Source organism: Gorilla gorilla, chromosome 2 (genome assembly GCF_029281585.2).
Source record: "Gorilla gorilla gorilla isolate KB3781 chromosome 2, NHGRI_mGorGor1-v2.1_pri, whole genome shotgun sequence".
Classification (NCBI taxonomy): Eukaryota; Metazoa; Chordata; class Mammalia; order Primates; family Hominidae; genus Gorilla; species Gorilla gorilla.
In genome coordinates this window covers 49,267,792-49,295,680 of record NC_086017.1, presented here as the reverse complement: position 1 = coordinate 49,295,680, position 27,889 = coordinate 49,267,792, and the positions used below count along the sequence as shown (strand labels likewise).

Genomic DNA, 27,889 nt, shown 5'->3' with positions numbered 1-27,889 from the left:
GCTGGGGTTACAGGCTTGAGCCACCGCACCCGGCCTACAGACTGCATTTATATGAAGTATCCAGAAAAGGCAAATTTATGAAGACAGAAAGCCTATCAGTGGTGGCCTGGGGCTGAGAATGAGGATTAATTACAAAAGGCATGAGAGATCTGTTTGGGGAATAAAAATGTTCTTAAACTGATTTATAGTGATGGTTGCATCATTCAGTAAAGCTGCTTTTTTGAACAGAAAGTAGGTTTTAGGGACCTACATAGGTCAATAACCAGCCACCCTAGAACTATTTTATTTTAGAAAAGGGTTCGGTCCATTTTTATAAGGCACAGGTAAAGAAAACAGAAGTGTGACAACATCTTTTAGGTTTTCCAAACAGCTTTCAATGATAAAGTTCAATAAATAAAGTAAAGCACTTTAATTGCAGGGAAAAAAAATGCCAGAATTTAGAGGTAAAACAGTACAGGGGCCAAGACCAAAAAATTTTATTTGGAACATTCAGAGGCTAGAAAGCCACTGTCCCGTTCTCCAGAGCCTCTGAGAAGTTAACTGAGAACCAATTAAAGAAGGGCATCTGTTCCTCCTCATCCTACCATCACCTCAGTCAGTCTGTGACCTGGTGACAGTGACTCCTCTCCTCACATCCAGTCTTCCCTGGTTGGAGCTCCTCAGGCCCGGCAGGCAGCTTACAGCTTCTCTGGCTTTGCGATTGCTTGCCCAAGAACATACCCAAGGAGACCCTGTGGTGTAGGGGTGGGGCTGAAGTGCAGCCACCTGACAGAGCTCTCCTGGGAAAATGCCTTTCCAAGTAGCCTCTCAGAGTATGCAAAGCTCTCTCCTAACACCCCAGTGTGCTCTATGTATTGGTGACTCCTCTTTTGGAGATTCTGAAGGCTCAAATCAGGTCCATATATTTTCTCCTTAAAGGGATTACTGAAGGCAAAGGCAACACAATTTCTGCCTGGTTTTCCAGGTAGGACTTCATCTTACTGCAGAATAGTAAGAAGCAGCAGCCCTTGGCAGAAACCAAGCAGGGCAATAGATTTCACCCGTTCCCAGTCCTCTCTTGGTCAGGACTTCAGGCCCATCTTGGCCATCATCTCTTCATACACCGTCCACGCCATTGCTGCCATTAGAGTTCTGCGGAGGGCTCGGGGGATGCCACCTTGGAAGAAGCCACGTAGTCCATAGTCCTATGGTGAAAATAAATGTCAGAACTCTGGAAGCAAAGTAGCAATACAATTAATTATCCACTTGGTACCACAGTGAGGGTCTCTGTTACCCCATGTTTAAGACTTAGTTTCTAAACTTTATGCCCAAAGTAAGAATAATGGGTCCAACAAGACAACCAAAGAACTTAAAAAAAATTTTTTTTTTTTCCGAGACAGAGTCTGGCTCTGTCGCCCAGGCTATAGTGCAGTGGCGCGATCTCGGCTCACTGCAACCTCTGCCTCCTGGGTTCAAGCGATTCTCCTGCCTCAGCCTTCCGAGTAGGTGGGACTACAGGCACCCGCCACCACGCCCGGCTAATTTTCGTATTTTTAGCTGAGATGGGGTTTTCACCATATTGGCCAGGCTGGTCTCGAACTCCTGACCTTGTGATCTGCCCACCTCAACCTCCCAAAGTGCCGGGATTACAGGCGTGAGCTACCGCGCTTGGCCAAAAACCTTTTTTTTTTTTTTGTAGTTGCTGGGCTTACCTTTTTAGGCTGCTCTATCTAGGGGGATTTCTTAGCTGAAAGTCTTTATGCAGGGTTGCTGTGTACTTGTGCAGTTTGTATACTGTACAGAAGCACTAAGCCCCAAGTAGCAGATGAAATCCAGGCAGAAACCTGCTTGCCAAGCCCTGGATCCTGGATCCAGGCTGAAGGAAAAGGTGCCTTCTTGTCACTTGTCTTATCTTTTTGTAATTCACTGTATGCTCTTGGTGGCCCTCTCTTCATATTAATTAAAGAAAAAATGCCCCTTCCTCCTCCCTCATAATCTGGGTTGATTTGCAATTTCACATAAAGAAAATAATATTTTAAAACTTTCTGATTTTAGATATAGAGATAAGAACACAAATTCACATTTACCTTTAGCAAGAATATCTGCTTTGTGATAACAATACATGTTCTAAAAGAGCCAACCCAGTGGCTTATGGATAGTATACATCTATTGTAATTTTTTTTTTTTTTTTAATTTAAATAAAGTCTCCTTACATTGCCCATGCTGGTCTTCAGCTCCTGGGCTTGAGGGATCCTCCTGCTTCAGCCTCCCAAAATGCTGGGATTACCAGCATGAGCCACCACACCCAGCCTCTACTATACTTTTTATCTTCAATAATACCATTTGTCCATTTATATTAGAGCAAGCTTGTTCAACCCACAGCCCACAGGCTGCATGTGGCCCAGGACAATTTTGAATGCAGCCCAAAGCAAATTTGTAAACTCTCTTAAAACATTACGAGATTTTTTTGGTGACATTTTTTCTTTAGCTCATCAGCTATCATTAGTGTTAGTGTATTTTATGTGTGGCCCAAGACAATTCTTCTTCCAATGTGGCCCAGGGAAGCCAAAAGACCAGACACCTGTATATTAGAGCAAACTGCTAGAATAAAACAATGTGTTTGTGTGGGGTTTTTTTTCCCTCTGACTAAATAGTACTTTACCCTAGGTCCTCAATTAGAGTACTAATTTCACCCCGATTTCCTGATTCAGTAAGTCTGAGGTAGAGTTCAGCAATCTGCAGTGTTTAACAAATATCACAGGTGTTCCTAATGTAAGTGTCTCCGCCCCTCAAAGAAATATCAATTTTGCGGTTTTCAACCTTAAAACATATTAAAATCACTGGGGAACATTAAAAAAAAAATCTCACTAGGCATTCTGATATAGTTGGCCTAGATTTTAACCTGGGCATGGGGATTTTTAAAAGCTCTCTAGGCAATTTTAATGTGAGTGAAGGGTAAGAACTACTGCTCTAGAAAGAGATCCTTAAACACCACAAGAACCAGTACTTATTTTGTAGTCTTACTTTGAAAATAAGTGTCACTGCTTGGCCAATCCATTGAAACTTCAGTGGGTAAAGCTGCATATGAGTTTTGATAACATCCGCAGGTTGAGTTACCAGTGAGGCCAGAATACCAGCAAATATCCCACAGCTGAAATTTGTAATAGGAATAAGGGTTGCATCCACCTGGTCTGAAATAGAACAAAGGTAACATGTGGATACAGATCTTATATTAATCAGATAAAGGTCAGTGCAAGTTGCCCGCCAATTCTTCCCCAAACCAAGAAAGGTCTGGATTCAAATGAGGCTATGAATTCAAAACTTAAAGGTGCAACTAGTAAATTTATGTGGATGGAATGATAGAGTTAGAAAAGCACCTTTTTCAAACCACCATCACAATAACTGACTTAGGCAAGAATCATTGACTGATTTTAAAACGTGGGAAAAAGAAACAGGATGTTTATACAGATTCGAAGTTATCTTCCCACAAAGATACTTAGACATTACAACGGGAAAAATAGGTGAGTTTTCAGGGAAGATACCTGTCAGTATCTTATCCAAGTGATAAAGTGTTACTATCACTCATAATGGGTCAAATTGATGTCATGACCTTCCCGATATAAAGCAGTGAGGATACAACATCACTTATGTGGTCCTCTTGCTAAAAATCTAATCATAAAGAAACTGCAGATAAACCCACAATGAGGTATATAACTGGCCTATACTCTTGAAAATAAAACACAGGACTACTACGAAGTACATTATTGGGACAATTAGAGAAATCAGAATATGGACTGTAGGTTAAAGAATTGGGCCACATGCCTGTAATCCCAACACTTTGGGAGGCCGAGGCGGGAGGATCACTTGAGCCTGGGAGTTCAAGACCAGCCTGGGCAACATGTTGCAACCCTGTCTCTACTAAAAATACAAAATTAGCCAGGCATGGTGGCATGCACCTGTAATCCCAGCTACTCCAGAGGCTGAGGCACAAGAATCACTTGAACCAGGGAGGAGGAGATTGCAGTGAACCAAGATCACATTGCTGCACTCCAGCCTGAGTGACAGGGCAAGACTCCGTCTCAAAAAAAAGAAAAAATTATCTAGGTTAAACTTCCTGAATTTCATAAGATGGTCATATGACAGGATGTCCTTATTCATAGGAAATAGACACTGAGGTACTTAAAGTTAAAAGGGCATCATGTTTCCAACTTACCCTCAAAGGGCAGGAAAAAAATATGTACATTGTACTGTTCTTGTGGCTTTTTTGCAAGTTTATTTCCAAATACCAGATCGATTTTTTTTTTTGAGACGGAGTCTCGCTTTGTCACCCAGGCTGGAGTGCTGGAGGGCAGTGGCATGATCTCAACTCACCACAACCTCCACCTCCCAGGCTTAAGCGATTCTCGTGCCTCAGCCTCCCAAGCAGCTGGGATTACAGGCATGTGCCACCCATGCCCAGCTAATTTTTGTATTTTTAGTAAAGACCGGGTTTCACCACGTTGGCCAGGCTGGTCTCGAACTCCTGTCCTCAAGAGATCTGCGCACCTCGGCCTCCCAAAGTGCTGAGATTACAGGCATAAGCCATCGCACCAGGTCTCAGAAATTTCTACACTTGATCTTAGCCAAAAGGCCGAGAAGTGATGGGCCTCAGAAATTTTTAAAGATGGATTGAGAAGTTAAAAATTGCCCATCTATGCTTCCTTATTGCCTTAACTTTCTGTCACAAAATAAGGCTGTGACCTGCAGGGTTACACCTTCTGGTGCCTGGGTAGAAGCAGCAAATCTCCCAAGGCACTCCAGCTGTAGCTGGTCACCATAGTCATGATGGCGGACATGCTGGCATTCCTAATTAAAGGACCTTGGTTGCAATTCCTTGCTCAAATTATCCATAGACACTTTATTACATGCAGGTTCATTCTATGGATGTGTTTCTAGCAATACCTTGTTCTGCTTGGGTCGTTGTTTACTGCCTACCAATTTTGTCCATGTCTAGCCCAACCTGAGCTAACTGGTGGGGTGGGGTGGGCCTCCCCCACTGACTGAAGTTTGACACCTTCATCTCCACCTAAATGGAGGGCTCAAAACCATGTTAACTGGGAACACAGCAAGGGAGATGAAAATATTATTTTTCTTCTAACTCCTAACTTACTACTGTTTCCCTGACTTTAACAAGAATCACATCAAGTGCGTCTTGAAAAATACAGACTCCTAGGTTGTACCCCAAGGTTTCTCATCTAAGAGGCCTTGGATGGGACCCAGCAATCTTAAGATCAAATTTGGGAAGTATTGTTGCAGAAACTCTGCAAAGCATGCTTTATTTCCTTCCCACCCACCCTATCCTCACCCCCCCAAATTATAGTGGTATAAATACTGTTTGCCTTAATAGGATGTAAACTCCAAAGGGCAGGGATCAGGTTTGTCATATCCACCTTTGCATCCCAGTTCCTGACACAATCATGATATGGCTCAGTTCCTAACACTCTGCTAAGAGAAACACATAGTCTCATATCCCAGAGAAAATGGTGAGGATCTGATGTCTCAAGGATAGCTCTTCCCCACAACTTCCTTTATCCCTACCATGAGGCACTATATTTTTGGTCTGGTTGTAAAACATCAGGTAGATTCCTGAGAAGGGCGCATCTCGAAGGAGAGTTGCTGTCAGGCCACTGAAGAGGCCCCGGTGCCCCTCACTGTGATAGATGCTCCTCAGGGCAGCGTAGATACTCTCATAGCCATATTTCCCACTCTGCAAAGAGAGCACAGAACCAGTGACTCGCATGGAGGCGCTGCATTTCAGCACTGAACAAGCAGACTGCAGGTAATGGGGCATTACCATGGGATCTAGTTCACATATGGCTTGGCTGACCACATCAGACTCTATGTTAGATTACAAATCAGGAGTTGACATTGGTGGTCACTCCCCAGGAGCCCAGTGGCTAAGCTGAACTATCCTGAGGCCCTAAAGCGGTTGAACTCACCTCATAGCGCGTCTTGATTACAGTGATAGGTGACATACAGACCCCTGCAACAGAACGAGAGCCCACCCCCAGCATGACTGACTCCAGGGCGGTTGGGGGATGGCCTCGCAAGAAATACTGCTTCAAAGAGTAGAGAGTGCCAAAGTAGATTCCAACGCCAGGGACACATCTCACAATGGACTGCAGAGAAGGTCAGGGAGAAAAGAAAATCAAAGACCAAACACTTTAAGTATTATCTTAGCTGGGTTTTCCCAAAAGACCCCAAGATGATTCGCATGCAAGTACTTTGTTTAAGGTGTGGAAGGAACACCAATAGGGAAGTGGGGGACATGAGATAGGAGAGAAGGCAGTCAATAAACGATGTTATAAAACCAGTTTCTGCTGTGGGCAACTTAATCCCACTGGGGAACTCTGGGAATCGGTGTAGAACACACCTCAGAGTTATCCCTCCAACTGAATGGGGAGGGACATGGGATTTTAAACACCAACTCTCATCTTTCAGTGGTTGAGGACTCTGTGGGTTTGGAAATGCACAGTGCTGTGGGTTAGGAAATCAACATCACTTCTGTGGTCTCCTTGCTAAAAATGTAGAACTAAATCTAATCACAAAGAAACTGCAAATAAACTTACAGTGAGTTATATAACTGGCCTATACTCTTGAAAACAAAACACAAAATTACTCTGAAGTACATTACTGGGATAACAGAGAAATCAGTGTATGGATTTCTGATTTGGGTTTGGGCTGGGCACTAATTCCTTGGCGTGAGTCCCTAAGGCCAGAAAAAGCCTTTGAGCAAAGAAATGCTGGTATGGAGGTACCATCCCACTTTTACTGAAGTGATAAGGGCAAGGGCATTCTGACAGGTGGGACATTAGGTACCTATGCTGTAGAGACTATGCTGCACTAATAAATCACATCTAAGCATAATGTGCAAATGCAACATATCCCTGAGCCTTCAAACAGAAGTTAGTTGTAGTATGAGAGATAAGACCACATAGGTACTCCCACCACTTCTGACTCTCACATATCCTTAAGAGCTGGTAAGGTGGATGAGAAATAGCTGGTTATCAAGGAGTGGATGCTAGGGAACCTAGACCCAGATGGCAGCTTACAGGGGACATCCCTTTCCAAAGGCCCAAAAGACTCTCCGTGCGAACCACCTTCAAGAGTACAGCCAACATCCCAACACGTCTAGACCTGAAAGCAGACAAAATGGAGACAAGAAGGAAAAAATCACTTAGATCACTTCCTCATAAAACAATTCAAACACTTCCTTTATAGACTCATTTTTAGGACACTTAACAATCTCTACAATGCACCTTGGAGATACTCTATGTGTTCGTAGGTTGGCACACACAAAACAGACAATAGAGGCTGGGTGCAGTGGCTCATGCCTGTAATCTCAGCACTTTGGAAGGCTGAGGTGGGCAGATCACTCGAGGCCAGAAGTTTGAGACCAGCCTGGCCAACATGGCGAAACCCCATCTCTACCAAAATTACAAAAATTAGCTGGGTATGGTGGCGAGCACCGGCAATCCCAGCTACCTGGGAGGCTGAGGCAGGAGAATCCCTTGAACCTGGGAGGCAGAGGTTGCAGTGAGCTGAGATCGCACCACTGCACTCCAACCTGGGCAACAGAGCGAGCATCTGCCTCAAAAAACAAATAAAACAAAAACAAAAACAGATAATACTGATGTTATTTCCAGAAAATCCCCTGGTACTCTCATGCCAGGCAATACAGTTATAACATCACAAGCTAACACAATAAAGTGTAAATGTCACTGAGCAGATTCCAGGAAGCTGCTCAGGAACGGACCCCATTTAATTAAAAAGAAATGTCAAATATAAAAACAATTCAGAGAACATATGAAAGTTGGGCATGGCCTGTGTTTCTCTCTGAACATCCAACAGAATGGAAGTTGACTTAACACAGTAAAGATGTTCCTGTGTCTGAGAAGTTGCTGAAATCAGTTCCCCAATGAAACGCAGGGCCTACCCATGATCTGAGGGCTGGAGGGTTTGCAGGCGTGTTTTAAGGAGATCCAGAGGTTGGAAAAGGAGGGTAGAGCAGGTCCCACTAATGGAGCCACACAGGAAAGCCTTGATTACCGGATGTAACTGCAGGATAAGACAATATTGTGTCAGTAGCTCCGCCTGTGTGAGCCTCACCTTTCTCTATACCTGACCAGCGAATTCCTTTATAATGGTCTCTTAGACACTTACCTGGTGGTGCCTCATGTTTTCTTCATACCTCGGAGAAGGAAAAAGTACAGCCAGAAATTAAAAATACTGCAATGTTATTGAGGACATTGGATGCTGCAAGAGGTATCTCTGGTCTTCGTATTGCTGATAGACATATTGCTCAGTGGGAGCAAAACTATTTCCATGCCACTGACCACTCTTCCCTATTTGTTCTGACTCAAAAAGTTACTGGTCATCTCCCTATCTTTGCAAAAGCAAAGTCAATTGAATGTAGTGCTTTCACTTTGAACTGATGATGTGCAGGCTCCCTTCGCTCTAAGACCTATAGGTATTTATAGGACCAAGCCAAAGCAAATGAAACCTTAAGCTCAACCACTGTGTAAAATGTAAGTGCCACTTCCTGTAGAACCTAGTATTTCCTTCATTTAAAACTTTCCCCTTACCATCTCACTGGGCCCTAAGCAGATCACACAGTCCTACAGACCAGTAGCCTCCCCTGGCTTTGCTGCTTCTCCTTCAACCCATGAACCGTCATATACACTGGCTAATTTACAGACACCACCTGGAAGGGTGGAACTCCTTCAAAGACTAAGTATACCTCCCTTAGTTCCAGGAGCTGCAGCTTCCAGCACTGGTGCTATCATTAGAGGATAGCATCCTTTCTCCAGACCCCTAGAACCCAGTAGTATCACAAATGACTGTGAAAAGGTACTTAAAATCCAACCAGTGACCTTCTTCCCCTTCCCTAAAATAAATAAATAAATAAATAAATAGCTATCTTCTCCAAAAATGTTTGGCAAATTCATCCCCAAAGATCTCTTCCCTTATTAAGTGGCATTTGCACTATTATTTTTTAAATAAATGACACATTGTGGCCCTAAAACATTAAGATGAATATATATAAAGTTTCCATTACACATCACATAACTACTTACCTGGAACTGAAATATTTGTAATCTGCAGTATTTGCTTAACAGAGAAGAGAGGGTATCTCAAATTCCACCAAAGGAGCCAGTTAAAACTGGAATTCCTCATAAGACTGTTGGAGGCAGGGGGTGGGGGGAACTAAGGTCATTAAAAACTGGAGTTTACAACCACGATCCAATAACTTCTGAAGTACCAAAGGGTGGTCTGATAAGACAACAGGTAAAACCAAGTAAGGTGTGCGTATTTTAGCAAGTCTGTATCTACATCAACTCCCTGTCCCCAAGAGGTGTCCTGCTCTTCTGCCAACCAATATTCTCATGAGTTCTGTGTTTCTAGTCTCTCCCCAAGACTTTGTGGCATTAATGAGCCCCCTTTCTTCACACACTGGGTCTCTCGCTCCCACTGGCATCTCCTCTTCTGCCAGGCAACAGGCTCCAAAGCATCCATCTTTCCAGCCTGACGCTACACCATCTCCACTTGCTCTGTGCCAGTCCCTCCGCAGACCCCCCCCAGTTTGCTATCCAGCTAAATCTCCTCCACTAACAGCCTCTGAGGGCTCACCAAGCACCTGCTGCACCCCAGGACCCCGTTCCTGTCCCTGCCCTTATCTTACTTGGCCTCTCTGGTACATGCCATATAGCTGAGTGCCTCTCCTCACAGTTTCTGGTTTCTCTCTCCTTCTCTTCTTTGGCCTGCCCTTCACATAGGACTGCTCCTCTTATCTCCTTTCAGAGTAACCTCACCCATATCCAGGCTTCACACACATGCTGGTAATGCCCACATCTCCAGCCCAGGCTGGCCTCTCCCCAGACTCTGCTAATGTCTCCTTGTCTTCCCTCAAATGGCCCACAGGCATCTCAAATTCAACATGTCCAAAATGGAAACTTGGTCAACAGTTCTCCACGCACCTGCCTCTTCTCCAATCCACACTGGGATACTCCAGGAATCCAGGTTGGAAACCTCGGAGACACATAAAACTCACCATGCCTGCTGCTACATGACCAAGTCCCACTGACCAAGCCCTCAATCTTCCCAGTCTGGCCTCCACTGATCCATCCTAATGACCTCTGCGGCAGTCTCCAGCCTCAACTATGCCAACCCCCCCTCCACTCTGCTCCCAGAGTAGCACTGGGTGAGGCATCTATAGACACCACCTCAAAATCTCATAGCATCTTAGAGCTAGGTATTTTAAACCCGTTTTACAGATTAAACTGGAGCTCACAGAGGTTACAAATGTGTCCTATGTCACAGGGGTTGAAGCCACTGGCCAGGACTTAAAGTTCATACTCTTTTCACCATACCACCCAGTCTAAAGCGAAAATCCAGGATACTTAGGCCACTCAGTGTATTCCACTATTCACCACCACTCCCTCCTTGAAATGCTCTCTTCCTTTGGCTTCAGAGATTAATACTGTCCTGGGTTTCCTCCCACTTCTCTGGTCTCTCCCTTAAATGAACCATACTCCCATGGCTCTTCATCCACTTCCAGGGGTTCCATTTCCACCCTCCCCTCCACACTCTCAGCCTCTCGCTGGAGCTCAGTCTCACACAGCCAGTTACTCAGATGGCCACCTCAGATGATGTTTCCAAACCGGAACTTACCTTTCTCCCACACCTCCGACCAGCTCCTCCTCCAAGGTGCCCCATCCCAGTGAATGCCATGCCATTTCTCTAGCCACCCAGCCAGAAACCTGAGCACCATCCTTGGACTTGGCCTCTCCACACTTGTTCACTCTACCTCCAAAACAGCTCTCAAATCCACCAATCCATTCCAGCTGAGAACCCTGTTATCTCTTGCCTTGGTGACGGCCACCAATTTTTTACCCATTTGTCATCTATATGACCCCTCTAATCCACTCTTTACCCTGCAGCCAGAGTCATCTTCTGTTTTATTATTTATTTAGAGACAAGGTCTTGCTCTGATGCCTAGGCTGGAGTGTAGTGGCACAATCATGGCTCACTGCCAACCACGACCTCTCAGGCTCAGGTGATCCTCCCACCTCAGCCTCACGAGTAGCTGGGACCACAGGTGTGTGTCACCATGCCCAGCTAATTTTTTTGTAGAGACGGGGTTTCGCTATGTTGCACAGGCTGGTCTCAAACTCCTGGACTCAAGCAATCTGCTCACCTCTGCCTCCCAAAGTGTTAGCATTACAGGTGTGAGCCACCATGCCCCGCCTGAGTCATCTTTTAAAACTGCAAATTTGATCATGCTGCTTTCAGAAATAAAACCCTTCAATGAAAGATAATGTTTTGTGAAATTTGAAGTTACTAGCTTAAAAACAAGACCAAAAAAAAAAGATGGAATAAAAATACAAGTAATGACAAATGTATTAGGAGCTACAGAGTATCCCACAAATTTGTCATTAATACTAATTATAATTTTAAAAAACCCAACCAAACCAATACCCTTTAATTGGTTCATATTCCTCTCAGGATAAAGTCCAAACTGCTGGTTGCAGGGCCTTTCATGTATCACAGGGCTCCTGCTAACCGTTTTGGCCTATGTTCTCACCCTCCCACTAACACACTCTGCAGCCATACTGGAGGACTCCGCCTTACTTTCGCCTCTGAAAACTCTGACATGTTGTTATGCCCTAGCACCGGTCTTGCTCCCTAACTCCCCCATGTCCAAGTTCAGTGCCTCTCCTTCGGGCTTCTGCAGCAGCACCTGTCCCCATCTCCCTTATGACTGCGTGTCAAAGACAGAATAGTCACAACTCCTGCCTGTCTTGTTCATGGTGATATCTCAAGAACCGACCTTGGAGCCTGGTGCACAGTAGGTGTTCACCAGTGACAGCGGAATGAATCTTACCACCTAACAGGAAACCTTATGCTCTCCCTTTGAGCACAATCCCACAGGATAGGACTCGGTGGGCCCTGCATGACTCATCCCAGGATGGGTTAATCTCCCCCACCTCTCTCCAGGCCCCTTGCTCCAGCAAGGCTATAGGAATGACCTGCAGTTAGTTTCTGGGCAGTTATGTTAGGCGCTGCTTCCCCAGTGCTCACACAGGTGCTGTGTGGAATTTGTTTTAAAACAAATTTGCTGCTGTCCTTCACCTTCCCACCTTTGATTGCAGGAAATATCTTCTTAACGTCTTTTATTTCACAGCACAGTGATTAGACATGTTATTGGCTCAAGTTATTGAGCCAATAACTTTTTTAGCTTTGTACTTTTCCCAGTCCATTAGCACAGAGCAGATGTTATTTATACTAGCAGTATAGATCAACTTCTAATAGGCAAAAACAAGACAACAACAACAACAAAAACCATCCCAACAGGTAATACTGAATGGTCTTAAGATTTTTGTCAATGGTGAATGGCACACATCCTTTGCGAGTGAACTTAACTTTTAAAAAGTAGCTCAAGGCCAAGCGCGGTGGCTCACACTTGTAATCCTAGCACTTTAGGACGCCGAGGCAGGCGGATCACTTGAGGTCAGGAGTTCAAGACCAGCCTGGCCAACATGGTGAAACCCTCTCTCTACTAAAAATACAAAAATTAGCCGGGCGTGGTGGCGCACGCCTGTAATCCCAGCAACGTGGGAGACAGACAGGAAAAATACTTGAATCCGGGAGTCAGAGGTTGCAGTTGAGCCGAGATCACGCCACTGCACTCCAGCGCGGGCGACAGGGTGAGACTCTGTCTCAAAAAAAAAAAAAGAAAAAAGAAAAGAAAACTCAAAAATATATTCAAGGTAAATAAAAAAGTAGTTTCTTTTTAAGGGGAGAAAGAAGAGGGCATAAACAATAATGCGCACACGAAATAAGTAGCACATAAGAGTACAAACTGGATCCACAAGCAATTCCTACCGCCCTGAAAAAACTATCCTAAGTCCAATTCACATCTGGAGGCGAGGGCTGGAGAGCCCTGAAAAAGGTAAGCAGGTTTTCAAAGACGTCAACGTAAAGTCGCCACCGCCGCCGTCTCCGCCTTTAAAGATTAAAAAAAAAATAAAAGCCGCCCCTACCTCGGGCGCAAGACCTCAGAGGGAGAGCTGCGGCTGCTGCCGTGGCCTCAGGCCTTTAGCGTCTAAGGACTGGTTGCACCCCGACTCCACCTACCAGGCAACCACACCGCCAGCCCCGCCTCCGCCTCCACCAATAGCGGCCCGGCGGCCCGGGCACGATGACCAATCGAACGCCAGAGGAGGCGTGGCGTCGCCGGGGGACCACGCGCCGTCCCAACAGGCTGGAAAGGTGCCGCCACGCCTGGCCCCCCCAGGTAGGCCGCCGCCCGCGGGCGCACAGCGCTACCCGGCCAGCTCGCTGCGGCATCAACGGCTTCTCAGCGTCAGCGCTATTATCAGGCCTTGTGACCGTCCCAAATCTGCCCGGGTGCCCTTCCACCTCTGCCACTCCTGGCAGCCTACTCGCACCTTGTGGGGGCCGCGCGGGCACACTCCCCGGCATGCGTCCAGTCCAGGCCCTGGCAATTCCGCCCTTTACCGGGACATCGGCCCTACAGCGCCTGCCCCCAGGGCTGGCCTGCAGCTCCTGGCCTCTCCTCACTCCCTGACCCCTTCTCAATTCCCTTAGTCAGACTCCTCTCCCGCCGCATCCTAAACCCTGAGCGCACCCTGGGGCGCGGAAAAGGGTAGCCGAGCCTTAGCAACGCCCCGAATTCTCCCGCCCGAGCCCGCGGTTCGGACCCCTACCCTTCCTTCCCCGCAGTGCCCTCACCATAAGCGTTTCCACCGTGTCTCCGACATCTTGGGGTTGCAGCAGCGACGGACGTGAGTTCTGAATCATTGGAGATGAGGCCCGCGAGTCCTCTGGGCCCAGGGTGCCGTCGGCGGGCGCTTGGGCCCAGCCCTGGAGGCCTTGAAGAAGGCTAGGGGGTGGCGCTAGCCAGGCCACGCGCTTTAAGCCGCGGGCTCTCTGACGTCTGCGCCTATAAGCACGCAGCCGCCGGGGTTCGGATCCTGCTAGTCCAGGGCGGGCGCGGAACAATCTCGCCGCGGGAATTACGCGCCGCTCTTCACCCGCGCCGCAGACTCCGCGGCTCTGCTCTCCTGCCCATCCTGCCCTGCTGCAGGCTTCAGCACCGGAGGAGATGAGGTTCTGTGTATCCCGGGGTGGAAGAAGCGCCGGAGGAACTCTGTAGAAGGGGAGATTTCGCTTCCGGGTGGGACGCTCGTCACGTGAGGGTGTTCTGAGTGCCACCTGGTGAAAACGCCCAGAACTGCAGGATCCGCGCTTCCTTGCACCCAGAACTTAATGGAGCGTCTGCAGGGAACTTTGCTTTTGCGTGGAACGTCTGAACGTATTTACAATCCAGACCTGGTCTGCCCAGTAAGGCAGCCACTAGCCAACGTGGGCTATTGATTTATTAATTGATACATTAATTTTAATTATATTAAAACAAGCAGTGTGGAATGCTTTCTCCTTAAACAGGCGTTTTTTTTGTTTTGTTGTGTTTTTTTTCAGGACCATATTTCCCTTTAAATGCTGAAAATTTAGTGTGGAATTGATATGTACTGTATGCATAAACCACACGCTGGATGTCTAAGACTGGTGAGGTAAAATCTCAATAATTTTTATATGTTGAAATGATATTTTGGATATATTGGGTTAGGTGAAATATTAAAATTAACTTCAGGCCGGGGGCAGTGGCCCAGGCCTGTAATCTCAGCACTTTGTGAGGCCTAGTCTGGAGGATTGCTTGAGGGAGCCAAGGAGTTGGAGACCAGCGTGGACGACAAAGCAAGACCCCGTCTCTAAAACAAATAATAATAACTTCATGTGTTTCTTTTTAAATGTGGCTAGTAAAACATTTAAACTTTAACATGTGGCTCCCGTTACATTTCTGTAGGACAGCGCTGTTCTAGTTGGTCAAAATTCTGGTTTATTGCTCACCTGGAATCTGTCAATGGCTTTTTTGGTCTCCCAACTTCCCCTTATGCCTGTCTGGCTGATCCATGGAAAAGCATTACTGCTGGGATCCTGACACTCCTGTTGAAAATGCAGTGGCCCTGGTAATAAAGTCCAAGCTTTTCATAGCAACCTTCGCTACTTTCCACCTTCATTCATCACCCAAGAACTAGATCAGAAAGGAAACTGACTTAGGGAGCAAGATAATATTTTTTGAGGCTTCATTCCTGTGCTTCTGAGGTACATAGAACAGGAAAGAAAGTGGTCCCAGAGGAGGTTATTCCCAGAAAGAATTAAGGAAAGTATAAACATTAAAAAAAAAAAATTACAGGCCGGGTGCGATGGCTCACGCCTGTAATCCCAGCACTTTGGGAGGCCGAGGCGAGCCGATCACGAGGTCAGGAGATCGAGACCATCCTGGCTAACATGGTGAAATCCCGTCTCTGCTAAAAATATAGCCGGGTGTGGTGGCAGGCGCCTGTAGTCCCAGCTACTCGGGAGGCTGAAGCAGGAGAATGGCGTGAACCCAGGAAGTGGAGCTTGCAGTGGGCCGAGATCGTGCCACTGCACTGCAGCCTGGGCGACAGAGCGAGACTCCATCTCAAAAAACAAAACGAAACAAAATTACAAACCTGCCTGGTGATTGAATACTTTGCTACCCTTCGTTCTAAGCTGCAAGGCTTATTTTTCTTTGTGCAGTAGTGATGTTGATAACTACGCACTGAAACTTCTTTTTAAAGGAAGACCTAATTCCACCCTGACACCCACCCCCGCTGCACTGATTCCATAAGACAAGAATCCCTACTTTTGAGAAATCATGGGTTGGCGTATTTTAGAGACTGCTCTTGGCCACTCTGGGTGTGGGAACACAGGTGGGATCTAGAGTGAAAGCCGGCCCTCCACTCCCTCACCCTTCCAGGTATGCCTGCTTGGCTGTGGGCTCAGAAGAAATGGGCTGGCTTTCAAGGGTGGCAGCTGGCAGATTTCCCTCCTCTGTATCTGCTCCTGCCATGCTTACTCATAACTTTAAAGCCCACAGGCCCTTCTTTTCCCACATCTCCTCCCCTGGATGTTTGTGGGGATGCAGAGATATATAATGATCATGGGGAAAGAGCATCACCCATTGGCAGATGAGTGGGGGGTTTGGAGCAGTACTTAATGGCAAGGTTGGAGAAGTGAATTTTTTTTTTAAAAAAGAAAACATTGTGACTTTAATTCAAAACAAGGTCATTAGCATAAGGCAAGCCTTAATGGATTTATCTGCAGCCAAGGGAAGGTGATTTGGCTCTTAGGACCTAACTTCCCCCAATTACACACTGGTCCCTCAAAGATCCAAAGTGGCCCATGTTTTCTGGATTGTATGATCAGGTTACATGATGTTTTCCCATCCCAAAGATTGTAGACACCCTCTACCCAGGAAGAAATACACATGTATCAGTTTGGATACATGACCTCCTCTTAAAACTTTATTCACAGCAAGTCTTGACATCTGGAGGAGTTTCCACCATCCAAGAAGGAAAAGGCAAAGGTCCACATAGGAAGCTGGAGGTGAATGGGAGAGACAGAGGCTGCTCAGATAGGGGCTTTGGTTTCCTGTCTGCCTGTCAGAGCAGGAGGAGGTGGGCCTTGCAGCGCCTTGCATCTGCGTCACTTCATTTGTAAGAAGATGGCTGGAATGGTGAAAAGCACACAGGTAAATCACTGCCCCCACCTCCATGTTTCCAGCAGACCAGCTCAGCAAGATCTTTCTACCTGCCTGGAGCCAGAGCTGCTTCTGGAAATATCTAAATTTTCTCTTCTACTGATGCCAAAACAATGAGGCCAGCCTTTGCCTTTTGGAAACCAATAGGGGATTGAGAGGGGAGATACCATGCATTCTCTCTGCTACAACCTCCCTTACCGCCCATCTTCATCAGTCTCTCTATGCCTACTGGCCTCTCAGGTCTAATGGGCATCTTATGATAGTCTTCGTCCTGTAACTAATGGAGGCTCCTCTCCATCTGAACATCTGCTCCCATCCTAAACACACACAACCTGAAAGAGAAGCCTTAAGAGTCTCCAAGGGCACTGTCTTCACCAGTGGGGGAAGCCACTCTTTGCCTGATCACAAGAATGGGTGAATACTGCAGAAAAAAAGGGAATTCTAATGGCTTTACCCAGAAACTTCCACAAAGAGGATGGTCCTGTCACTGCTTTGGGCTTCACAAGAAGGAAACACCTTTCTTCCTTCTGTGCCAGTGACTATTGCCTGTAACCTCACCCCTGAGCCAAGGGTGACCAGGCTATGAGAGAACAATGAGTTAGAGCAGCTTACAAGCTGGTATCCGAGGGAGGGGCAGATGGTTCTGTGGGGTGGACTGCGTTCCTGCAGGAGTGGGATCTTCACATTCTACCCCAAGGACCAAGTTGTTAGGGGCAGTGGAAGGGAGAGGAGCCATGGTGCGTGCCCAGACAGTGTGGTGTTTTGTGTTTTGTCATATGGAAGCCACAAGTCACTTCGTCAATATTTTGACAAAGCAGTTCCCCATCTTATGGAAAAAATCAAACTCTTCTTGTTTTCCTGCTTTCTTCACAATGAGGAAACGGGCAACATTTTGGCTAAAAGTTTATAAACATAAGCACATATTTTCTGGTCAAAAATCTTCTAGGTCCTGATTGATCTGAATTTCCCACAGGGGTAAGCAGGACCCACTTGTAGTTTTATGGTTTGCTTATAGCTCTATCCATATACTTGGAAGGTTTTTTTTTTTTTTTTGGAGACGGAGTTTCACTCTCGTTGTCCAGGCTGGAGTGCAATGCTGCGATCCCGGCTCACCACAACCTCCGCCTCCTGGGTTCATGCAATTCTCCTGCCTTAGCCTCCTGAGTAGCTGGGAGTATAGGCATGTGCCACCATGCCTGGCTAATTTTGCATTTAGCAAAATTAGCAAAATGTTGGTCAGGCTGGTCTCAAACTCCCCACCTCAGGTGATCCGCCCAATTTGGCCTCCCAAAGTGCTGGGATTCCAGGCATGAGCCACCACGCCAGGCCAGGTTTTCTTTACCTTTGACAGAATGACTTCATTTATAAGCAAGCATCTTGTGTAACAGTTTTATGTGTCAACTTGGCTAGGCTATAATACCCAGTTTTCAATTAAACACTAATCCAGGTGTTGCTGTGAAGGTATTTTGTAGATGTGGTTAACCTCTGTAATCAGTTGACTTTAAGTAAAGGAGATTATCTTTCATAATCTGGATGAAAGAAAATCAGGACACATATTTCCCTGACAGATACACCTTGTTTCCCTTCCTTAAAGGGTAAAGGCTATCTCCTGCTCTTTTCTGTGTGTCTTTGAGAGACCACTGAGGCAGAGTAATGCTGTAAAAAGAAAGTGGACTTTGGAATCAGGCATTGATTCTGTATTTGATCCTGGCTTTGTCACCTGCTAGCTGTGTATTCACCTCAACTTTCTTGTTTGTTCATTTTGAGATAAGTCTTGTGCTATTGCCCAGGCTGGAGTGCAATGGTGTAATCTCAGCTCACTGCAACCGCCGCCTCCTGGGCTCAAGTGATTCTCCTGCCTCAGCCTCCTGAGTAGCTGGGATTACAGGCGCACATCACCATGCCCAGCTAATTTTTATATTTTTAGTAGAGATGGAGTTTCACCATGTTGGCCAGGCTGGTCTCAAACTCTTTACCTCAGGTGATTGCCTGCCTCGGCCTCCCAAATTGCTGGGATTACAGATGTGAGCCACTGCGCCTGGCCAGTTTATGGGCCTTAATTAGAGGTCAAGAGTGAAGCCTCCCATATATAAAATTAAATACTTAGGGTAGATTCAGTGGCTCCGGCTTGTAATCCCAGCATTTTGGGAGGACAAGACAGCGGGATCTCTTGAGCCCAAGAGTTCAAGACCAGCCTGGGCAACATAACAAGACCTTGTCTCTACAAAAATAAAAACAGTAGCCAGGTGTGGTGGAATGAGCCTGTAGTCCCAGCTACTCGGAAGGTGGAGGCAGGACAGTCTCTTGAGCCCAGGAGTTCAAGGCTGCAGCAAACTATGACTGCACCACTGCACTCCAGCCCGGGTGACAGAGCAAGACCCTAGGTCTATGTGTTTTTTTAATTCCAAATACTTACCAAACACCTGCATTTTTACCAAAAATCTCAAAGCAGGATTTCTAATGACAGATTAGGTATGTAAATTAGAAGTCTTCCCGCTGGCCCCTTTGTCTCTTAACGCGCGTGGCACTCCATCATCTGCCATTCTTTCCCATCTGTTCTCTTTAACCCAGTCAGAAGCTCAGCTCCAACTGGCCACTAGAGGGAACACGTGTCCTGTTCCCAACAGGTTCTGGCTCCTGGCTTCAGGTGTCTGTAAATTACCTGATAGTCCCACTGGCATTGTCACTGAGCTACTGGCCTTGGGTGTACCAGGGTGAAGGCACTGGCCCTTAGTCCCAGACGCTGCCCCTTTCCAATTCCTCATGTATGCTTCATCTGTCTGGTCTATACAGGAGACCAGCTGTGGTGGGAAAGTATAAGGAGATGCCAGGAGTGGCTTCGGATAGAAGTGGAGAGAACACTGAACTAAAAGTCAGGAGTTTCTGATGCTAGTCCAATATCTGACAAAAACTCATTGTCACCTCTCTAGGCTTCAGCTTTCTCACGTGTAAGATGAGCGCCTTGCACTAAGTGGCTCCAAGTTCCTTTTCTGGGCTAATATCCTATGAATCAGGGATCATGATCTCCATACTCCCTTGGTCCTGACTTTCAGGCTAATGCAAGCCACAGAGGAGATATAGGAGATAGGCTGGGGCACAGACTGCATTGAGGAAAATGCATATGCATAAACAAAGTTTTGCCAACAGTTCTGTATTATTTAGAGCACCCCTGCAAGCCCAGTTAAACCCTACTGGTGTAGGGGGTTTCAACATACCAGGGACAGCTTTAGCAATCTTAGCAAGGTCTGCTTCTTTAAGGAATTGCACAGAGCACCAACAACCTGGAAGTCTTGTCCATGACCCATCCACAGTCTTCTCCATGAACTCATTATATAGCCTCACCATGATGGGGCTCCAGCTGGCACTGGGGAGGGAGTAATCCTTTGTATCAGACTGGAGGTGGCTACTGCTTGAGACCTGAAAAGTCCAAAAGGGGTGGTGGACTGTCCGCAGTACCTTCCGATTTGACTCATTCATTCAAGCATTTACTAATAGATGAGTCTGTTTTCATCTCGCAGAGCACGTACAAATGCCCAGAGGTAAGAGAGAGCATGTCAGATTCCTAGAACTGTAAATGTGGAAACGTCTAGTAGGAGGGAAGGAATGGAAGGGAGGAGGCCAGAGGGAGAGCCTGGGGCCCTCCATCAACCATGTAGGAGAATGTAGGCTTTATGCTGAAGAGGTTTAAGCAGGAGAATGAAAGGGTCAGATTTGCATGTTAGAAGGATTTCCGTACATGGGAAGTTACAAACTGGTCAAGTCTCACTGACACTGGGGAGCCTTGCTGATATGCAATTCAAAGACACATTCTTTCCCCTGCCTGTTTCCTTTCAGCTTCCAGCTCCTCTGTGCCTCCCTCTCCTGCTCCCCAGTTCCTTCAGGTTCTGCTTCTAAGATGGTTCACCTTGTTTGACTATGTAGTTTATTTTATCTCCTTACTGTCCTATTACAATCAGAAGGCTCAACCATCATCCTGGCTAACACGGTGAAACCCCATCCCTACTAAAAATACAAAAAATTAGCCGGGCATGGTGGTGGTTGCCTGTAGTCCCAGCTACTCGGGAGGCTGAGGCAGCAGAATGGCGTGAACCCAGGAGGCGGAGGTTGCAGTGAGCCGAGATCGCGCCACTGCACTCCAGCCTGGGCGACAGAGTGAGACTCCATCTCAAAAAAAAAAGGCGGCTCAACCAGAGACTCCCTTTTCTGGGAGACAGAGTAGATGATTGAGTCCAGATAGCTAGTCCTCCCCACTGGAAATTTTGGATAATCCATCATATGACAACACCTTCTTTTATCTTCTACCCGGTTATTGTTTGAATTCACTGGTGCCAATCCATCCTTCCTGTTCTTGGTACAGTTTCTACTTTTTCTGGTGCAGTTTCTGCTTTTTCTGGTGCATTAATCTGGCTTACTCACAATTCCCTCTATATGCTCTTCTCTACCTAAACAGATGGAGAGAAACATAGCTTCTTAAATTACTTATAAACGGACAAGCTCTTAAAGGCGAGGGGTCAGGTGTGAAGGAATGATCAACAATTGTTACTGCCATTCTGCAGGAAGCTCTTCTTTTGTGAGCTAGTGGATGGTAGTGGCATTTGAATTCAATCTCGGAAACTTTTTCCCATTAATATGCCACACTTACTGCTGCTTGTCACTTAACTGCTCTGAGCATCAATGTTCAAATGTGTAAAAATGAAAATAACACCACCCTCCCTGCAAATTGCTGTGCAAACTGCATGAGGTAGTGATAATGTGAATGGACCTGGCTCAGCACCTGCCAGAGCAAGCATTCCAAGACGCTAGTTTCATCTGAATTCAACAGAAAAAAAATCTCTCCTTCTCCAGTTTGAGCCCAAAGAATTTTTTTAGCAATGATTATATTAACGAAGCCTGGACTGAAATCTTTTTTGGGATGAGGTTACTCATGAAAATATGAAAGGGATGACATCCAGTTGATGCTACTTCTTAGCTCTTAAATTGCACACAATTCACTTTTAATTCTGCCTTTTTTTTTTTTTTTTTTTTTTGAGATGGAGTCTCACTCTTGTTCTCCAGGCTGGAGTGCAGTGGCATGATCTCAGCTCACTGCAACCTCCGCCTCCAGGGTTCAAGCAGTTCTCCAGCCTCAGCCTCCCGAGTAGCTGGGATTACAGGCACCCGCCATCATGCCTGGATAACTTTTGTATTTTTGTAGAGATGGGGTTTCACCGTGTTAGCCAGGCTGGTCTTGAACTCCTGACCTCAGGTCATCTGCCTGCCTCAGCCTCCCAAAGTGCTGGGATTACAGGCGTGAGCCACTGTGCCCGGCCTAGAAAGTATCTTATTAAAATGTAACTGCTGCTTTCCCTCCAGGTGCTACTGCTCAGATTTTCTTTCCCCAATTCTACCCACACTAGGGTTTGACAATTCAACTTTCCCACATCAGAAATGTTCAAGAGAAACTAGAGGATGGCTACAGAGTCAGTAAGAGTGAAGGGACCTCTAGGTACTGTCTCTTAGCCCTTGGTGGCCTCACTTTGAGATCCTCACCCCTCAAAATAGGCTAACAGAGCCAAGTATAATGAGCACCTTCTAAGAATCAGGAGCCCTGGCCCTAAGTCTTCATGAATTTGCTAATATCTGCTGTGGCCTTGGGCAGGCCAACTTGTATTTCCAGGCCTTAGTTTCCTCATCTGTCAAAGGAGAGCAGCAGATCGAATACTATCTAGGGTGTTAGTTGTCTCATTCTGGGGCTCTATGACCAGCCTCAGCTGCCCAGCATCTGGCGATGAGGACACACACAGTGATGAGCTGGACCAGCTGATCTGGGTGGCAGGTGCTTGCCAGCCAGAGCTTGGAGAAGGGGTGCTGCATGTCGGCACCCCACCAGACATCTGAGACCTCTCTGCAGCACGACGTCCAGCTGAGATCTGCCAACTGAACCTCCTCACAAAGGCTAGCTTCACTCCTATTAGATGAGCATTGGCCTGAGGTTCTTCCTCAGCCAAGCAGAGCCTGTCTTTGTCTCCTGAAAGGCAGAGAACAGCAGCAAAACCCACCCCCTTCCCTTGCCAGGCAAAACACTAAGCAATCATAAGTTAGTAAATTACAAATGCATTTGATGTGTAGAGCTGCCAGGAATTTTGGTTGTGTTAACCAGGTACCTGGAATAATTGGATCAATCTTAGAATGTTTTGCATGCCAAGGGTCACTAAGGTAACCAACAATGACTGGGAACCAACAATGACAATCAGTCCCTGCATGTAAGGACAGTTGGCCCTGGGCACCTCACCCTAGTTCTTAGCTCTGTCTTGTTGTAGGAGCCCAGTTTCTTCATTCATTCAAAAATATTAATTAAGCACGTATTATGTGCTTTAGGTTCTGGGGATATGTTAGTGAACAAAACATGGCTTACATCCTATAGGTAATGACTAATTATTGTGCTTTCTACACGCCAGGTACTGTTATAAATGTTTCTGCTTTATTTCTTTTAATACTTATAAGATCTCATATACAGTCCAAATTTGAATTTCACCAATTGTCCTCAAACCGTCCTTCATAGCATTTTCTCCCCTATCCAGAATCCAATTTAGAATTATATATTAATATTTCAGTGAGATGTCATGTCTTTTTAGTTTCCTTTAATCTGGACCAGTGCTTTAGCCTTTCTTTGACAGACATATTCATATCATACCATGTATATATACACACAGGAATGAGCTTCAATTCTTTCTATTCTACTGTAGGCAAGTAGTGTTACTGCTAGCCAGTGAATAGTAGGTGATGTTAGAACACCATTTCAAAACCCTGAACACATAGACCAGAGGAATACATTATTACTATCCCAATTTTACATATAAGGAAACTGAGGCCCAGAAAAGTTTCAATAAGTTGCCCAAAGTTATACTACCAGTAGAAGGCTACATGCTGTTTATTTTATTAATAACCTTTGTATGTGTACAAAGGTTTTGCAGGTTACAGATTGGATATAAGGCCATTCTATAGAATAAGCAGGAGAGATGGCACATCATCATCATCTTCATCATCCCTATCTTACCAGTGACTAACCTCAAAGAGGTTAGTTCAGGCTGGCTTGTAAGTGAAGGAGCAGGGTCCAGGACAGGTCTTCCAATATATCCCTTGCAGTGTCCCCTAAGGAAAGCTTGGAATGATTCAAGATCCAGCAATATGTTCCACTTCACAAGTGTTGGCTATTCCAAATAGTCTTTGCTAGGGTCAGAGAGAGAATAGTCCTGACAGGCAGCAGTCTGGCAGAAGGTGGAGGAGACCTCTCTTCAAATCTCACCCCAATCACAGAGCTGATCCAATACTGCTGTGCCCACTGTGGTGGCTCCTCTCATAGGGCTGGCTGCACTCAGAATTGAGTCTTCCAGGGCATGGCCTGCTGTAGGCCAGGCAGTGGGACAGCAAAGCTGAGAAAGCACAGGGCATGTGTAAGCATGGACTAGCTGGCTGATGCAGGAGGCAGGGTAGAGACGATTTTAAAGACATTCTACTCTGAGACTCTGTTATCAAGCTAAAGGGAGCTTGCTGCCCAATGCACTAGAAGCCGATACTATGATACCAGGTTTTCAGAGAAGAAAGACGCCTTATTGGAAGTTAACTCACAAGGTGACAGGAGTGTGAAGCTCAAATCTGTCTCTCTGTGCTGGCTTCAAAGCAGTATCTTTATTAGAAAAGTTTCAGGGGGTGGATTTTGAGATTAGGTGATTGGTGGAAGAAAAGTGGAGGTCTGGAAAGTCTCTGGGCATGTGCAGTTGTCTCTTCATGATACCTCATGGATCACATGTGCAAATTTGAGGGGAGTTAGTATGAATCATTTCATGTAAATTCAGGTGGTGATGTCAGCAAGCTGGTTCTGCACAGACATGCACTGGCCATATTGATTCCAACTGATGTTAGTCAGTTACTTTATCTCATAAGCAGAGAGAGTTTCAGTGTTAACAACAAATTATTTCTTTCTTAGCTGCCATCTTGCAAACTCAATTATTTCTATTAGTTACTGGTTTCTTTAACTTTTGAGGCATAGATTCATTTCTAATTTGACAGCCTCCTGGGTTAACAATAATAATCTGGAAAAATTCTTTCAAGAATAAGTGAGAAAATCCGGAGGAGCCAAGATGGCCGAATAGGAACAGCTCTGGTCTACAGCTCCAGCGTGAGCGATGCAGAAGACGGGTGATTTCTGCATTTCCAACCAAGGTACTGGGTTCATCTCACTGGGGAGTGCCAGACAGTAGGTGCACGACAGTGGGTGCAGCGCACTGTGTGCCAGCTGAAGCAGGGTGAGCCATCGCCTCACCCGGGAAGCGCAAGGGGTCAGGGAATTCCCTTTCCTAGTCAAAGAAAGCGGTGACAGACGGCACCTGGAAAATCAGGTCACTCCCACCCTAATACTGCGCTTTTCCAATGGGCTTAAAAAACGGCACACCAGGAGATAATATCCCACACCTGGCTTAGAGGGTCCTACGCCCACGGAGTCTTGCTCATTGCTAGCACAGCAGTCCAAGATCAAACTGCAAGGCAGCAGGGAGGCTGGGGGAGGGGCATCCGCCATTGCTGAGTTAGTTGTTTGATTAGGTAAACAAAGCCCCTGGGAAGCTCGAACTGGGTGGAGCCCACCACAGCTCAAGGAGGCCTGCCTGCCTCTGTAGGCTCCACCTCTGGGGGCAGGGCACAGACAAACAAAAAGACAGCAGTAACCTCTGCAGACTTAAATGTCCCTGTCTGACAGCTTTGAAGAGATTAGTGGTTCTCCCAGCACGCAGCTTGAGATCTGAGAACAGGCAGACTGCCTCCTCAAGTGGGTCCCTGACCCCTGAATAGCCTAACTGGGAGGCATGCCCCAGTAGGGGTGGACTGATACCTCACATGGCCGGGTACTCCTCTGAGACAAAACTTCCAGAGGAATGATCAGGCAGCAGCATCTGTGGTTCACCAATATCCGCTGTTCTGCAGCCACCACTGCTGATACCCAGGCAAACATGGTCTGGAGTGGGCCTCTAGCAAACTCCAAGAGACCTGCAGCTGAGGGTCCTGTCTGTTCGAAGGAAAACTAACAAACAGAAAGGACATCCACACCAAAAACCCATCTGTATGTCACCATCATCAAAGACCAAAAGTAGATAAAACCACAAAGATGGGAAAAAAACAGAGCAGAAAAACTGGAAACTCTAAAATTCAGAGCACCTCTCCTCCTCCAAAGGAATGCAGCTCCTCACCAGCAATGGAACAAAGCTGGATGGAGAATGACTTCGACGAGTTGAGAGAAGAAGGCTTCAGATGATCAAACTACTCTGAGCTACAGGAGGAAATTTGAACCAATGGCAAAGAAGTTAAAAGCTTTGAAAAAAAATTAGATGAATGGATAACTAGAATAACCAATGCAGAGAAGTCCTTAAAGAACCTGATGGAGCTGAAAACCAAGGCACGAGAGCTACGTGACGAATGCAGAAGCCTCAGTAGCCAATGCGATCAACAGGAAGAAAGGGTATCAGTGATGGAAGACGAAATGAATGAAATGAAGTGAGAAGAGAAGTTTAGAGAAAAAAGAATAAAAAGAAATGAACAAAGCCTCCAAGAAATATGGGACTATGTGAAAAGACCAAATCTATGTCTGATTGGTGTACCTGAAAGTGATGGGGAGAATGGAACCAAGTTGGAAAACACTCTGCAGGATATTATCCAGGAGAACTTCCCCAATCTAGCAAGGCAGGCCAACATTCAAATTCAGGAAATACAGAGAACGTCACAAAGATACTCCTTGAGAAGAGCAACTCCAAGACACATAATTGTCAGATTCACCAAAGTTGAAATGAAGGAAAAAATGTTAAGGGCAGCCAGAGAGAAAGGTCGGGTTACCCACAAAGGGAAGCCCATCACACTAACAGCTGATCTCTCGGCAGAAACTCTACAAGCCAGAAGAGAGTGGGGACCAATATTCAACATTCTTAAAGAAAAGAATTTTCAACCCAGAATCTCACATCCAGCCAAACTAAGTTTCATAAGTGAAGGAGAAATAAAATACTTTACAGACAAGCAAATGCTGAGAGATTTTGTCACCACCAGGCCTGCCCTAAAAGAGTTCCTGAAGGAAGCACTAAACATGGAAAGGAACAACCGGTACCATTGAGGCTAGGAAGAAACCGCATCAAGTAAGGAGCAAAATAACCAGCTAACATCATAATGACAGGATCAGATTCATACATAACGATATTAACTTTAAATGCAAATGGACTAAATGCTCCAATTAAAAGACACAGACTGGCAAATTGGATAAAGAGTCAAGACCCATCAGGGTGCTGTATTCAGGAAACCCATCTCACGTGCAGAGACACACATAGGCTCAAAATAAAGGGGTGGAGGAAGATCTACCAAGCAAATGGAAAACAAAAAAAGGCAGGGGTTGCAATCCTAGTCTCTGATAAAACAGACTTTAAACCAACAAAGATCAGAAGAGACAAAGAAGGCCATTACATAATGGTAAAGGGATCAATTCAACAAGAAGAGCTAACTATCCTAAATATATATGCACCCAATACAGGAGCACCCAGATTCATAAAGCAAGTCCTTAGTGACCTACAAAGAGACTTAGACTCCCACACAATAATAATGGGAGACTTTAACACCCTACTGTCAACATTAGACAGATCAATGAGACAGAAAGTTAACAAGGATACCCAGGAATTGAACTCAGCTCTGCACCAAGCGGACCTAATAGACATCTACAGAACTCTCCACCCCAAATCAACAGAATATACATTCTTTTCAGCACCACACCACACCTACTCCAAAATTGACCACAGAGTTGGAAGTAAAGCACTCTTTAGCAAATGTAAAAGAACAGAAATTATAACAAACTATCTCTCAGACCACAGTGCAATCAAACTAGAACTCAGGATTAAGAAACTCACTCAAAACCACTCAACTACATGGAAACTACTCAACTGAAAAACCTGCTCCTGAATGACTACTGGGTACATAACGAAATGAAGGCAGAAATAAAGATGTTCTTTGAAACTAACGAGAACAAAGACACAACATACCAGAATCTCCGGGACACATTCAAAGCAGTGTGTAGAGGGAAATTTATAGCACTAAATGCCCACAAGAGAAAGCAGGAAAGATCTAAAATTGACACCCTAACATCACAATTAAAAGAACTAGAAAAGCAAGAGCAAACACATTCAAAAGCTAGCAGAAGGCAAGAAATAACAAAGATGA

The 27,889-nt window shown here is 45.8% G+C and overlaps 1 protein-coding gene and 1 long non-coding RNA gene across 5 annotated transcripts; both read right to left on the bottom strand.

Moving 5' to 3' along the window:
* Positions 1 to 394: 394 nt before the first annotated feature.
* On the bottom strand, positions 395 to 15,179 carry SLC25A38 (solute carrier family 25 member 38). 4 transcript variants are annotated; one of them, XM_004033897.5, is made up of 7 exons: positions 13,774 to 14,443; positions 7,955 to 8,076; positions 7,071 to 7,155; positions 5,958 to 6,137; positions 5,557 to 5,725; positions 3,004 to 3,170; positions 395 to 1,184 (listed from the first exon to the last, which is right to left on the bottom strand). In XM_004033897.5, the coding sequence occupies exons 1-7, from the start codon at positions 13,840 to 13,842 to the stop codon at positions 1,062 to 1,064; spliced, it is 915 nt and encodes a 304-aa protein (XP_004033945.1). In that variant the 5' UTR covers positions 13,843 to 14,443; the 3' UTR covers positions 395 to 1,061. The 4 variants fall into 4 exon arrangements, with proteins under 4 accessions (XP_004033945.1, XP_055237304.1, XP_018878849.1 ...); XM_055381329.2 differs by lacking the exon at positions 13,774 to 14,443 and adding an exon at positions 8,182 to 13,752; XM_019023304.4 differs by lacking the exon at positions 7,955 to 8,076 and having other exon boundaries at positions 13,774 to 15,179.
* A 1,229-nt stretch (positions 15,180 to 16,408) lies between these two features.
* LOC129532328 (uncharacterized) lies at positions 16,409 to 17,236 on the bottom strand. The gene is made up of 2 exons (XR_008678021.2): positions 17,121 to 17,236; positions 16,409 to 16,634 (listed from the first exon to the last, which is right to left on the bottom strand). It is a non-coding gene; the product is annotated as an uncharacterized lncRNA (long non-coding RNA).
* Positions 17,237 to 27,889: the final 10,653 nt, after the last annotated feature.